General features: G+C 55.5%; 1 protein-coding gene across 1 annotated transcript; it reads right to left on the reverse strand.

Annotated features, from left to right (window-relative positions):
- Nucleotides 1–464: 464 nt before the first annotated feature.
- OAF (out at first homolog) lies at nt 465–11,603 on the reverse strand. The gene is made up of 4 exons (XM_035555942.1): nt 11,351–11,603; nt 3,235–3,369; nt 2,513–2,693; nt 465–2,038 (listed from the first exon to the last, which is right to left on the reverse strand). The coding sequence occupies exons 1-4, from the start codon at nt 11,579–11,581 to the stop codon at nt 1,764–1,766; spliced, it is 822 nt and encodes a 273-aa protein (XP_035411835.1). The 5' UTR covers nt 11,582–11,603; the 3' UTR covers nt 465–1,763.
- Between the last annotated feature and the right edge of the window lie 3,899 nt (nt 11,604–15,502).

Raw genomic sequence — 15,502 nt, forward strand, 5'->3', positions numbered from 1 at the left:
CACTCCACGCTTCTCCTGTGATCAGCCACTGAGCTGGGAGCTCTGATCCGGCCCCAGGCTCTGCCGCCCTCATCTCCCCTCAGCTGCAGCTGCAGAGGAAGAGACAGAGACTAGTTGATGCTACTGGTCCCAGCCAAGTCCCCAGCCACGCCACACACACCCCTGGGACCCCACTGTCCCCAGCCTGCCTGACCCCCAGACCAGTTTCTGTCTCTGTCACTGCTCTTTTACTTCCCCGGAGCTCAGGCCCAAAGCTCCCAGTTGCTTGAGGGGCTGGGTGGCTGGTACCCTTGCAATACAGGACCGCACTGAGCACTGTGCTCATGCTGCAGAATGTGGCCCCTCCAGCCCCAAGGTCTTCAACACCCAAGGCAGAGGCTCAGAACCCAGCAGAGAGCAATTCCCAATCCCAATTGCAAACAAAGGGATCACACAGATTATGAGAGAGGCTTTTAGACCAGGCATGCTTTTAAAAAAAAGTTTATTTTACCTTACAAATGATAAATAATTTGTTTTTTTTTTTTTAAAAAAAATCATTCAAGTGTGTTTTACTTCATGTTGTAATATTAAAATACCTTTCCCTTCCCTCGCCCCTTAACTGATCAATACAAAAATAATTGTGACCAAATTCATTTTTGTCAAAAATTCCTGGATTTTAGGCAAAAAGGCACATTGTGAAGGCTTTTCATCAGGAGCAACGGGGGCTCACAATGACCCCAGCAGCCTCTTTCCCCTCTCTGCTTGTTCTAAACTTGAGTGGAAGACGGCTCGGGAAGCAGGCAGCGCTCCTACAGCACTTTTTGTCTGATGTCCTCCAGGTACACACCAGGGCCATGGTCAGCTTCAAGGTCATCCCTACTTTACGTATAGGGGAAACCAAGGCACAACAAAGCAGTACAGTTAACTAAGAGCTTCTTGTGAATAGCTGGCAGAGTAGGACATAAAACTGGATGTAGATGTAGGACGTTATCTTCTTCCAAACAACAGTTGCAATGCCCATCTGGGATCATCCCCCCTTGCAACCACAAGGTTACGATGGCAGTCACAAATCTCCAGATGTCTCTTTCCTAGCAGGAGAGTCCCAGAACCAACACAAAATGTTGGCCTTCACTAGTCTAAATAGGGAGAAGTTCGAGCCCTAATCAGCAGCCCTTTGGGGCAGAATTGCTGGGCCATATCCCCCCAGAGCATCTTGTTTGGAGCCACGGGAAGGATATACCGGCCAGGCAGACACTAAAAAAAGCTACAGGCAGGCTCTGGCTTTGGGTAGGATTCGTACCTTCGGTATGTGGTCCCATAACTCAGCCATGTTCCCAGTGGAAAATGCTGTCGTGTCACCAGGAGGTGGCGAAGTCAGTGGCGGAGATGTCTGACACCCCAGGGACTCCTCCTCTCCCTGCCCTGGCCACCCTTCAGGATGCTGGAGGCTGAAAACTGGCCAGAAGTGCCCCTCTTCACACCCCCCACCCCCAGAGCAGGGAAAAACAGAGCCCTTCTGGTGCTTCAGCCCCAAAACCCGCGGCTCCTCCTTCACCATGCAGCGAGCCAAGCCCGCTTATCCCAGTACGAGCTGTGGGGTCGGGAGGGAGCCACGGGGAGGGGGGCGGGGGGCAGAAGGAAAGGCACACACACAGAGCTCCCCTGGTACAAGGCACCGCTGTGAACCACGTTCCTTCTTCGCAGCAGGGGGCTGCGGGAGGCCCTCAGCATCGCGAGCGGTGGCAGGAGGCAGCTGAGCTGCTGCTCGGAAAAGCCTGGCTCTGCTAGGTCTCCTCGTCCCAGAGACAGAGCTGCTTCTGCGGCACGTAGTAATCGAAGGTGTAGCCCTTCTGGCAGCTGCGGATGCCGCATTTGTAGGAAGAAACCTTGCCCGCAGCATCGCGGCTCTTGCAGTACTTGAGCATGCAGGGGTACCACTCGATGCTCAGCGAGTAGCTGCAGATGCAGGGCTTCCAGCGGTCCGCGCACAGCCTGCAGCGCTGCAGGTCCGGCAGGTCGGACGTCTGCGGCAGGACCTCGAACATGGAGCCGTCCACCCCTGCGGGAGGAAGCAAATCCTGCTCAGGGCACTGCTGGAAGGCGAGGGGAGGTGCAGAGGCAGCGCTGTGCGTGCTGCAGCCAGCCGAAAAACATTTTCAGGGGCTGGTGGGACACGCGGCTGGGTAGGAACCCTGGGAGAGAAAAGGGCACTAGGGGAAACAGGCCAGGAGGTATCAAGAATGCAAAGAATGTGTTTCTTTTGGGTGAGGGACCAGGTGAAAGGTTGCATTGGAAATATTGCCTAATTACATTCAGGAGGAGGGTGACACCGAAGAAGTCAGATATATGCTGAGGAACAGATGAGAGCAGTGTGATGTGCCAGCAAGCAGCGCACACGCCTTGCCCACGGCACAGACAGCAAACAAAAAGCTGAAATGTTCTCTGCAGGTCACCAGGGGCCGGCAGAGAGAGCACAGCAGCACCTCGGCTTGCTGACCCGAGCAGCTCTACCCAAACCAAAGGAAACTTCTACCTTTCTCCAACCAAAATTTGACATCGTCCTCTCGCGTGTAAATCGCTTCTTTGGCCTCTGCACAGACGTTGTGGATGTGGGAGCTCAGCTGCGCCCCTTTGCTGAAGTTGACAGCTACATCCATGCTGAGGTGCTCCAGGCCCCGCACCTCCTCAGCCTGCCGCACTGTCCTGGGGTTTTTCTGCAGAGGACAAAAAAAATAACCACAAAAACTTGAATCCTGGCTGCAACAGGTCACCCCTTGTAGCACGTCAGGATTTCACACCGACATCGGAAGATGTGCAAATGGATGCTCCTCTCTGAGCGCACCCACATCCCATCTGGATGGAAGGCGCTTACAAAACCTCTGGGTGGTGTTGGAACTGATGATGGTTTATTACTGCTCTGATTTGCCTGGGATCATTTATCAATGCTCTGTCGTGATGGATGGTGCCAGTAATTAATTCACTGGACAATGTTGGGCAGGAGCTTTCCTGATGATTACTCTAAGCATCCGCTTGCCCTTTGATTCAGGCTGAACTCAATCATGCTCCCTTCATGTTTGTTAGGGGATCAGGATCAATACTATTACTGAAATTAGTTTAATGCCGAGCTCCTTAAGCAGGAAGGGAGGTCAAAGGCAGGTCTAATAGCCAGCAGAGCCACGGGGAGGCTGCATGGGAAGGTTATCCAGGCAGCTCCAAGAAACCCCAGTGGGTTTGGGGCATGGGGCAGCCCCCTACCTGCCGCAGCTTCGCCATAGACTCGCTGGGGATGATCTCGTTGCGGTGAAGCCGGGTGACAAAGCAGAGTGCTTGGAACTGGCTCTGGCCCCTCTCCAGCTCCCCTAGGATTAAGGCACGGAAGATCTTCACCTCCTGGCAGAGAGAGAATTAAAAAAAAAAATTGCAGTTAGTCACAGACTTTTGGCATCGTTTGGTGAATTGAGAAGTCAGGGTCTTGCAGAAAGGCTCCAGCCCAAAGAACAAAGTCAAAGGTCTCATACTTCTGCTCCCCGAGCACAGGTGTCCTCCCCCAGGTCCAATCCCACCCCAGCCTGCAGTGTAACAAACCAGTGTAAGGGTTTTCGCAATCCCACCGGGGCAGGGACAGGTCGCTGCTAGCTCCCATCCCACATCCCTGCTTCCCTCAGCCAGCGGCTGGGCTTTTGTCCTTCAGCACAAGGAGAGGTGAGCCTCCCAGGAGTCTTGTCCTCTCCCAGGAGGAGATGCTCACCTTCAGATTGACCACTTGGGGTTCTCCCACTATCAAGAGAGGATCTCTCTCTGCTCAAGGCTATTTCTTTTGCCCTTCAGTCTGGAAAAGCCCTGAAGACTCTCCCCACCCCCCAGAGGCAGGGTTACAACTGGTGTTAAACAAGCTGATTGCTGCTTCCAGTTTCTGCAACGTGGCCTCTCCTGCTAGGGGCCACTGGTGTGCGAGCAGAAGGCAAAGGGGAAAGGGCGAGAGGAAGCACAAGCGTAGGCAGGAAGGCACGAGGGTGAGTACGAAACTGGTGAAAGGACAAGGCACAGTCCAAAAATCCCCCTGTACAACAGTGCCAGGACTACTGGGATTGGGTGACTGGGTGAGTTTTTCCAAGCAGCAGCGTGACAGGGACCCGAACCTCTGTAACCATATCCCGACCACGCCACGCACTGAGGGAGGCCCGTTTTTTCCCTCCAGGTCGCAATCTTTTTGAGCTGTAACTGAAGCCCTCTGGGGGCAGCTGGTCACGGCTTCCATCTGCCACCAACTAAAAATATCCCGAGTCTTCATTACAGCAAAGGTCCTCCTTTCACCAACGAGCTAATAACAAGCTGAGATTGAGCACAGGCAAAACCTACACCTATTTTGGTTAAACAAATATCACATAGCTCTTATCTCCATGCATTACTTGGGGCAAGCAGCCCCGACCTTCCTCTGCTGCCTTGTGTCCTGGAGAAGAAATTACTCCCTGTCCAGACAAGAAAAGGATACACAACTCGGTGCACATCTGGACGGCTGTAATCTGGGATGTTCCCAGGAGAGGAGAAAGGATTTTGCTGGGTGCCTTTGTTGTATGCACTGAAAACTCAGCACAAAAACAGGACACGAAGGGGATTTGGAAAAAGAGATACCAATTGCTTTTGCCCACAGACACGAGGGTTTCTTAATCACTGCCTTTAGTGCTCTGGTTTGACTGACACCTCTCTGTAGAGATGGGAAACATCTGAAAAAGCGCAGCGTAGCCTGGGAGGCATCACCAGCAGCTCAAAGCTGCTGCGTTCTCCAGGGTCTTAAAAGAGCATCTGAAGGCATTTAAAAAAAAAACAAAAGACACAAAGGAAAACAAATAATATGAGAAAAGAGAAGCTAAGCTTTTTTAAATGGCTAGGGTTATGGCTGGAGCAGTACAACAGCAGGGGGACTGAGAAGAAAGCAATATTTCCCAAACTTCCCACTGACCAAGAAAAATCCAGGATGAAGTTTCCACAGAAGCACATGTGATGTTACGACTGAATCATGATTTTTGCCTGCTTTAATGGGGACAATTCCCACTGAGCCCCTGGCACCACTGAAGGAGCCACGTTCCCATCTATGCGCAGTCCAGCTGCCTCCCAGCTGAGCTCTGCTGCGAGCTCCTGCCTGGTCCAAGGACAAGAAGACTGAAACCAGCAGCTCACCCTGGCACATTCCCCAAGTGTGGATTTCATTTTAATTCACTTTGAACACCCAGCAGCCTGTCTGGAAAAAAAGCAAACGGGGACAGCCATGCTCTGCGCTAGGAGTGGAAACCTCAAGTAGATGCAGGAGATTAACAGCAGCGCAGGGCTTCCCAGCTTGGAAGCGATTTTTGCAACACGAGAACATGCAGAGCAGCCCTTGAATCCTTCCGATGTATGGGTCCAAGAGCTAGACATCAGACGCCCAGCTCCCCCTCCTTGTCACGATATGCACGAAGAGATCTGCATCACTCTCCCCGTGAGCGGTCCCAGAGCTCCTGAGCGATGCGTATGACTGCAAGTCCTCTGGCTCCAAAGCCCTGCACCCAGCTGCTGCGAGGTCCAGGCACAGAAAAACTCCTTCCCAAGCAGCCTCCAAACGTCCAAAGGTGCCTCTTCCACAGCATACCCAGCTCCTAATTCAGCAGCTCTATTCAGCACTGAATTTGGAGAGCGGTGCTTCATTTTCAGGGTTCCAAGCACACAAGGCAGGCAGGACCAAGCTCAGGACCACAACAGCCCACCAGTGGAGCGAACGAAGAGCTCTCAGACATCAATACAAGCGCCTGCTCCCTCTCCAGCCCCAGGCAGGCAGCAGGAGCAAGGTGGAAGCACCACAAGCACCCGCACAGCACCGCAGTGCCTCCAGCCCCAGCCAGCGAACGGCCCAGGGCTGCCGCTCAGCTATTCTAAATATTTATCTGCCTGTCTCTGTGTGCTTAGTGATTTATGGGCCAGCGGGTCCACGTAACCTCAAGTAAAGATCCCTGCAAAAACTGCCCTGGAAAGAGCCCATTGGTATGGGAGGGGAGGAGGGAGAGAAAGAGAAAGGTGGTCCTGCAGTGGGGTACAGCTGGAGGAGAAGGGAGCAGGGGGTAAAATGGTAGAGATCAACAGGAACCGGAGGGGGAGCAGCGCCCCTGACCCATCCTTTCCTCCCCCCTCAGCTTCTCCTTCCCCCAGGCAGCAGGCTCGCCCCTTGGTGCCGAACCAGGACGGCTCCACGCCTGGCTGCCCCTACATCAAACAGCAAGGCCAGATCCTTATCTACATGAACCTCGCTGCCCTGACTCGCCACCACCAAAGCTGCAACCCCATGCATGCCAGGCTTGGGACCTCAGGGAGGGGCATTTCTTCTCCTCCCCGTGTCCCCAGGGCTTTTGGCCACCTCCGTCCTCCAGCAGCTGTGTTCAAAGGGCTCTCTGGGAGCACAACAACCCAGCGAGTGCTCCTGGGGTTGAGCTGAGCCTGCTGGACACCTTCAGTCCCTTTACTGTTGTCATTTTTTGGGTCTCCATAAAGCCAGGAAGGGATGCAACACTGGGCAAGGGAGATGGTGCCCATGCAACGTACCTTGAAAGCACAACACCGCATCTGAACAGCGGATCTGAGCTCCCCTGCACAGGGGCTGGAGCCATGTGGAGATGTGGGTCTCACCCCACAGCATCCAAAGGAGGCAGCTCTGGCATGCAGAGGGCTGTGGTGCTGCCTGAACTCGGAGCCTTGGGAGCTGTAGGGTCAGGGACTGCAGGCATCTTCACTGATGCCACTTAGGTGCACTTTTCCAGCAGTCAGCAAGCCACTGAACAGCTTTAATCAAGCTGGTTTATTCAAGGAACTGGCTCCTAAGGCATGCGTTGTTCTGATGAGAGAAATCCCACCTTTACCTGGCTCCAAGCAAACCCAAAGCGATCCTCCCGGTGGATCTCTGAGCAAAGCTAACCATATTTTGGGAGACTCGTGGTCAGGGACCACTCTCTCCTCACCAAGAGGTCAGCCCCCCTTCTCCCCAGGTCCTGCCTCACCTCCCTCTCTCAAAGCCATGCCCAGCTTCCCTGCTCTCCCTGCGCTGGCTACACAACACCAGGTGGAGCAAGAACCGAAGCTCATCGCATCAAAAACATGCCATGCTTCTCACCTGGAAAGAGCCACCGAAGGTTTTTGCGCTTGGAGAGCGCCCTCCCCTCCCCAGGCACCCCAGCGATTCCCACCAGGAAGAGCAGGATCAGCCGGTGCCAAGGTGGGTACCCAGCCAAGACAGCAAAACGCACCTTTAATTCTGGGTTTCTGCAAAATTTCCCAGCAGGGAACAAGCCCCGACAGAGCATTGCCTTGCAACGCGGGGACTCTCCGGATGAACTCATCCCGGGGGCGGTGAGAATCCTTGGCCCTGACCCGCGCTGGTGTGCCGGGTACGGTTACACCTATTGTCTGGGGCTGGCCACGGCGGTGGCGTGGCAGGGAACAGGCAGTTCTGCGGCCGTGTGCTCGCCGTGCCATCGGAGGGAACCGCAGCCTTGGCTCCTGGGGCGCAGGCAGAGCAGCTCTCGGTTCCTAAGGGGAGGAAGGAAATCCGTGCAGCCAGCTCCCACCAGCCCGGGTTGCCTGTATGTGCCGAAGCAACTCCAGCACAGAACCAGGCTGCGTGGAGGCGCAGGGAAATCAGTTTTCTCTCTTCTCTCCCCGTCCTCAGCCAGCTCCCCGGGGACTGCCATCTGGGGTGCGGGAACAACCCGGCCTCCATTTCGAGGTTGAATCCCGTGCAGCCGTACAAGCCTGTGTGGTCCAGATCCGAGCCCAGCGCATCGGCTTCACGCGGTGCGGAGCGAACCAGTTCCCAGGGAAATAAATTATTTCGGTGCCTCCCTCCCTCCGACCCAGGCAGCATTCCTGCCAAACTTCTCTCCCCCAAGGAGATCAGCTCTGCCGTGGGACCTGCTTTTGTCTTTGCTGTCACACGTCTGGGCAGGCCAGGGTGGTACAAGGATAGGGAAGCTGCTGCTGGGGACACTGGGGACCCCCAGACCCAGGTCCCAGCCCTGCCAGAAGCCTCTGCTGTGGTCATGACCCTGCCTGCACTCCCCCGGGGAGCAGCTGGAGCTGGCCGGAAAGTTGTTTCGCTTGTACAGCACAGAGCATGTGTTACTGCGTCCTCGCTGGGGGGCCAGCCGGCTGAGTTACCCTGACTCAGAGGGGATTATGCTTTTTAACCCCTCTCCTACCAGAAACCCTCGTTCCTACAGGTGCTGAAAAGCCAGAATTCCCTGCAGCGCCTGGAAGAACATCCCCTAGTTACGCATCCTCACGCTCAGCACCTATAAATTGAAGGATGCCAATGAGTAAATCCCGGAGCTGTTTCCCAAACTGGATCCTGCCCGGTGAGCGACCTGCCCAAGGCCATGCACGGCATGAGCACGGGGCAGCCCTGGCAGCAGGCAGAGCGCAGCCACCTGTATTTTACAGCTACCATCTCTTCCACACGCTTCCCTACGCCCCCTGGTCATTTAGCACCTAACACAATGAACCCCTGGCACAAGGAAAGCCTCCACCCCCCCTCCCCAAACTATCACATAACTCCAGCTTTATTAACAAAGGACCCCAAAAGGGCTGGCAATGCAAGCGTTACAATACCAGTAGCCATTTCCAACACATTTTTTCCAGCAATCAGAAGGAAAAAGAAACTTTTCTCTATCTGTGTGCTGACCTTGGACTAGAACCGCCCACTTTGTTCTCAGGCCGCTGTTTAACAACTGGCAAGATCACGTTATTGGAATTAGACAACGTTTAGGGTCGATCCACCCCCTCGATGCTTTTTGCAGTAAGTTTTGTGCCTGACAGTGCCACGTAGACAAAGAAGTGTTCTCATTGCGCCCTTTCGAATTGACAGGGAAGAAATAGTTTTCACCATGGCACACCCCAGAAAACAGCAAGGCCCACAGTTTGGAGTCCCACCGACCAGTTTGTGGTGCTTTAGAGAATGAAATAAAGGCTGGTGTGCTCCGAGCACACCGCTCCTCCAGGTTCAGCTCTGGATGGGACGCAGGGATGGAAGAGAATGGAGAACTGCACCCCTGGAAGGCCTGGAGCACTGCTCGAGCCCCGCTCAGCGTCCACCAGTGTCAGAAGGGAGAACTGAGCCATGATCTCATTGTAACTCCTCTCCTCTCCAGCCCACGGTCTAACAGCAACTCTTTGTCAGCAAAGAATTAAAAAAAAAGTCTGCCTTTAGACTAACCCCCTGCAGTTTAAGCCAGAGGAGTGGAAAAATCATTTGTGCAGAAAGCCGGCATCCTGGCCACAGCATGACCACACAATCTTGCTTGGGAAACCCAGATCAACAACCCCAGTTGCTTTCACAAAGGCTAAGAGCCTCAAGACCTTCTCTCTGGAGGGGAGAAGTTGTGTAACGTTCGAGAGCTGAGCTGCAGAGCAGAGCAGGGAAATGCCTGCGTGTAGCCAGGAGAACAGGTCAGAGGGGGAAGCCTGGCCAGGCAGCTGCTTGCTCACATCATTACTCACTGCACCGCAAATCCATCTCCTCGGTCCCTTCTGTCTCTGGCTTTCTTCAGCTCTGCTCCAGCAAAGCCATGAACACAGACAGGCAGCACCCAACTGCTGTAAAACCGAGGGTTAGGAACAGACTTGGGGAGGCTGATGCTTGCAAGCCGTCCAGGGACCGTCTCCTGTGTGCTCCCAGGAGCTGAGGGCTTGCACGGAGCTAAGCATTTAACATATATAAGACAGAGAAACCTTCAGAGAGCCCGGCTCAGAAGCAGCTCAGCTAAAAGCCGGATGAGAGCAGGAGAAGAGCTACCACACGCTGTTGGGTTTGTAGGTGAGATTTTAGAACAAGCCCATGTAAGAGCTGAAATAAGTGGGGAAATAAAGTTAGAAGGATGAACAGGACACCTAAATTCCCCACATCGCATCCCAAAGGGCCTACCCAGAAGGTCTGTACAGAGCTGGGATTTCCCTTGGCAGGGAACATGCCGTGCAGCTTCGCGCTCTTGAGGTTTAAAAGCCCTCCTGGCACACGGTGTCTGCTGGGAGCCTGGTGCTCCCCCAGGAGCCATGGCACTGGTTCCTGTGTGTGTGCTGGCACACGGAGCATGCCTTCACACCCCGAACTGCCACGGCTTCTGCTAGCACCTCAAAGCATCTCAGACCTGCACCCTCCAGATGGCCAAGGGCGATCCGAGAGCCTTGCAAGGAAACCGGGACCAAAAATCGCAGTGGAAAGGGGAAGAGCCAGCAGAAGACGCCTGGGAGAGGGCTCCAAGGTTCACAGCAGGACGGGACACACCACCGTCCTACCTCATGGGGCTGAGCTTCCTCCTGCCACAAACCAAAGTCCACCCGAGCAAACAGTCTGAGCAGAGGGAACAAGATAACGCTGCCGTGCCACACGGACGGCCGTGCCACCCACACAGCAGCAAACAGTTCATCCCCAAGCCAGAGAAAATTTACGGCGTCCAGCCAGGCTTGGGGTGCTCTGAAGGACGCCACGCTGGCCCCAAAGCTCCCATCTCCTGCCGAGAAGTGTGGGGTCTCAACATCACCTCCCTGCAGAGGGGCCTGGGAGGGGGCCAGGAGGATCCCTGGGTTTCTGCCAGTCCCAGAGTGAGCTGCCATGTGAACAGTGCCCACACCCCAAATGCACATGCTCCCCAAAGCCATCACTTGGAGCGAGATGTCCTGGAGACACAGCAGAGCCCCACGAATCTGAGCCCCAGCTTGTGGGGGGACTCTCCTGCCCTGACCCTGCTGCTGTCCGCCACCCAAAGCCACGGCTCCTCTCAGCTCAGCAAGGAGAAACAGACCTGCTGCGCTCAGCCGGGCATGGAGAAGGCTTTGCCACCCATCCTGCCAAAACCCTTCCCCACCATGCTCACCACTGGGCTGCCCAGGTTACAGCTGTGCCGCAGGGGGCCAGGAATCTGCCCAAATGGCCCGGAGCCGTCTGCGGGGTGCACCACGAACAAAGACCCCAGCATTGCTCATCGGTGGAGGGACTTCTGAAGGACCCCATCCTCAGACAGGGCTCAGGCTCCCGAACCCCCCCCCGGCAGGGTTTCTCCAGGCTCCAGGCGGATCCCAGCTCCCCAAAGCCCTCCCGCACAGCACCCCCACAAGCAGCGGGCACCGGGGTCGTGCCCCAAGCCTCTTCCTGACGACCCCCGGGCTCGAAGGGCCCATCCCCTCGCACCCCTCGCCCAGCTGGGACCCACCGGAGACCGACCCCCCCCCCCCCCAGCACCAAACCCCACGGGGGGGCTCCCCCAGGACCCCGGGGATGCTCGGGGGCTCTCCGCTCCCCCGTGGGGCGAGCGCAGCATCCCGGGGCCGTCCTCCGGCGTCCTCCCCCGAGCCTCACCTGTCTGAAATCGGCCGTGAGGGTGATGAGGGCGCCGTCGGCCTTGCGGAGCTCCAGGCTGATGCAGTCGGAGCCGCTGTCGGCTTGCAGGCTCTCCTCCGCCACCTGCCCGCCGGGCAGCCGCACCCGCACCCGCAGCTCAGCCTTGGCCGCGGGGCCGGGAGCGCCGGGCAGCGGGGCTAACGCTAGCCACAGCAGGGCTGGCAGCGCCGGTAGCCGGGGGGCGAGCATCCCCCCCCCCCCCTCCACCCCCGCTCCCCGGAGCCCCGCACCGTTACCCCCGGCGGGGCGCGCACGGCTCGGGGCAGCCCCCGGCCCGCATGGGGCGGGGGGCGCGGAGCGCAGCGTGGGAAAAGCGCCCCGCCGCGCCCCCCCCGGCCATGCAGAGCCCCCGGCCGCCGCTTTTCGGCCACCCCCCCCCCCCCCCCCCGGCCCGCACTTCCTTCCCCCAAAGGCAGGGACCGGCCCTAAAGAGGCAGCGGCGCGCCGCCCCGCCTTTAAAGGGCCAGGCCGGGCCCGCAGCTGCTCCCCAGCTGCGGAGGGGAGGAGGGGAGCGAGGAATAATAATGGGAAAAAAAAAAAAAGAGAGGCAGAGCTCGCCCGAGGGCGAGAAAAAAAAAAATAATCTGGCCCAAGCAGCCGCCCTGCAGGCGAGCCCCGGTGCTCTGGGTGGCAGGAGGATGGGGGGGGGGGGGGGGTCTGCTCCAGCAGCAGCCAGACAGCTTCTGGGCTCTCCTGCAGTTTTTTTTTTTGTATTTATTTATTGTTTTCTACTCCGTGGGATAAATAATTATCCCCAAACTGGAGTTGGAAAGGAGAGGTCAGCGTTAATAACAAAGCCCAGCGCTCGTGTTTGCACAAACACACACAAATCAGAGTCCTCTAAACATGCGGTTGTTGGGAATCAAACAACATTTACATGATTGCTCAGGCTCACGCTGCACACAGGAGGCTCACAGGGCTGCTCTCAGGCACACCGGGGGTATTTTTGCCCCCGAGGATGTCGTGCAAGCCACTTCGGGCTTTCCCTGGCCCCTCTCCCCCAAGGGACACGGACCTGGGGCACTTCAGACTCCACAGCCCAGCCACAAGGCTCCAGATTTGCCCTTCAGCCGCCCACTCCTGCAATCGCTTCCAGATGGGCAGATGCTCATGAAGGGCCCCTTTGATTTCAAAAGGTCTCTCTGCAAACACAAAGGTCACTGTGGCAGCAGGATCAGGGCCTCAGAATACGAGCTTTGCAAGGAGAAGCACAGAAATGTATAGAAGCAACCATTTAAATCCACACTTCCAGGAGAAGAGATCACTTTTGTCCAACTAGTATGTTTTGTGGGACCTCACGCAAGTTAAGTTTTAGACTGAAAATGTAAGAAAACGTAAGGGCTTTCTCACAAACGGTATCCTCCAAATACTTTTCACGACAATAGCAGGGCAAAGAAATCAGAGCAGGCAAGGAGAGAAAGTTAAGAGGTGCAAACGGGAGAAAAGAAACGGTTCGGCTCTGACACAAAAAGAGAGGGAGGGCCCACAAGGTAGAAACCTACACCGACCAGCTCCTCCTGACAAAAGCCGCCGAGAAGGCCCCACTCACGGTCTATTTATTCAGAGGAGATTATGCAAAAAGACAGGAGGACCCCAGCAGGGGCTGGAAGGAAGAGTGCCACGAGGTTAGCGCGCACAAATAACCCTTGGAAAGCTTCCAGCCAAAGGGCCGCACTCTTTGCCCAGCTCAAATCTGGGATCAGCTTCCCCATCGCAATGAGGTTACCCCAGGTCCATCACCTTCCAACCAAGCCCCCAGAACTCGAGCACAGCGTGGTCCTGGGTCTATTTTGGAGGACAAAGGGAGGTGAGCGAGGCTACAGTCCCTGCAGAGCCACAGGAACATGCTCCTGGCCACAGGCATCAGCAGTGCCTACTGCATACCTGGACCTTAGGGTGCAAGAGGTAATTTAGGGCCATCCTTCCCTGGCTTGGAGTAAGGGGTATCATTTTTATCTCCTGGCACCTCCCAGAGGGAAGGAAATCAGAAAGCAGACTGCCTCAGAGGGCTCTTCCCACGGCTCAGCACTTCACCAGGAACTCTGTAGTCCTGCAGATCGCAATTTGACCAAGGCACAACTGAACCTCGACTCTTGGAATGAAGATCCGATCCCAGCCCCAAAATGAATGGGCACAGACAAGACATACCAGGGGGTGGGGAGGGGAACCAAAACACTGGCATGCAACAGTCAGAGAAAGTGAGAGCAGAGAACAGAAAAAAGTTACCAAGGAACAGAGGAGAGGAGAAACGCTGCTTTGCTGGGATTTAAAACAACCGAACACTGGTGTCTGAAGGGACAGACACCATCACTCACATCCCAGGAAGGGATGTTTGGGCAGGTTAGCAGTGGCTGGAGAATTACTGGCCATGAAGGACAGCTGGAGAAGAGGAAGCACAGCTTTGGGACAAGTCTGAGTGACCAAACCGATTCTCCAGTGGTGTCAGCTTCTTCTACCTTTGCTAATATGGAACAGCTCTTCAGACATATGAACAGCAATCTTTTCCCAGCTATAGGGAAGGAAACTGCCTGCCGGTTCAGTGCCCCCACGGCAGGAACAGTTGCTGAGCTGCATATAGTTTTACTGAATGTTAATGATCTCGTTTCTGGTATGCGTGTGCTGCCGCCCTTTTTACTGGGAGGAAATTTCCATTAAAATACCTCAGCCATGCTTGAGAACGAGGTTAAGGAAAAATATGCTGTTAAAAGAAAGTGTTCTCCACTGCACTTTGTTGTGAAGCTCCAGCAGGGCAGTGCGTGGGAGCAGGGGATTAGTTCGACACGGGGCTCGCCTTGGTGCCTTGGATGTATCCTTTGTCATCCCTGTGGAAAACCACTAATGTCTGGCCAGGCTGCAAATCTTCATTCCCTCTTCCTCACCTCAAAACTTCGTTTACAGCCCAGCGTCACGCCAGCACCTTGGAAAACCAGGGAGGGAGTCATGCCCACTAAGATCTGGACTCTTGCTGCAGAAGCTGAGAGCCTCAGCATGCAGGGGGAAAACAGAAGCAGGGAGCGTGAGAAGTCCTCCAGCAACCCACATCGGGCTCTGTGGGCAAACTGCTTGCGAGAGCCCTGCCTGCACCCCATGCAAATTTACCAGGCGAACAAAAACGTTTGCTGCCACCCTGTCTTCACCACTTACCACCCACTTGGTGCTGAGCTGGATGAGGTATGAACACCCGCAGCATCTTCTCCTGTTCCAGGAATGCACCTGCCCTGTCCCTCGCCCCACACACAACACAACTTTCCTTCCCTTAGCCCAAAATCAGACTGCTGCCACCACCTCCTGTGCAGTTCAGGGTTTTTCTTACTCTATTCCCCAAAACAGGAGCATTTAAGACCAAAGAGAATGAAGGTCCTTGCTGTTTCACCCCAATGTGAGTAAGCAGCCAGTACTCCAGAGCCCATTAGCATCTGAAGTTCACCCTCCCATGGAGGAGAGAGCAATAATTATTGCTACTTTCTCATCAGCTTACAGTAAGGCTCTGCGGCCAGTTTTCTTATTACAAGCATGAAACCAAGATACTTAACGCACCACAACAACAGCACCAGCAATACATCAAAGAGCAAGGATGTTTGTTGTGAATGAGCCACTTATTCTGAGAAACCACCTCGGTAAGTCAGCAGGGAGCTGGGCACTGGGAAGAGCAGCTCACCAGGGACTGCAGCCCTCATTTCAGAGGGGCAAGAGGCAGAGCTGTGGCCTCCTGTCCTCATCTACGGACTGGCAGGGGTACAGGGGTCCTGCCTGTGCCAGGAGGGCTGCAGGGGGCTTGTGCAGATGCAGCACCAAGCCTCCTTCAGGCCCCCCAGCACCCCACTGCTGGGAAACAAGCCTAGTCACTGCCGGCAGGGTTCCCCTCAGCCTGCTGAATCAGCAGCCACGGCAGTTCCCAGGAAGCACTCCCTCCTCCATATAACCTCCCTGCCTCTTCAGAAGGTTTCTTCTTCATCCTTCAAGGCTCTCTGCCTCTAGTACCATGCACTGTGTTGAGCAGAAATTCACAAGCAAGGGAGCAGCTGGGGAAGGCACACCTCCAGCTGCAGCACCCACAGGAGGTCTGGGCCATACCTAGCTGTTGGACCCTAAGGGCAGCACCAAGCCTTA

This window comes from Cygnus atratus, chromosome 22 (assembly GCF_013377495.2).
Source record: "Cygnus atratus isolate AKBS03 ecotype Queensland, Australia chromosome 22, CAtr_DNAZoo_HiC_assembly, whole genome shotgun sequence".
Taxonomy (NCBI): domain Eukaryota; kingdom Metazoa; phylum Chordata; class Aves; order Anseriformes; family Anatidae; genus Cygnus; species Cygnus atratus.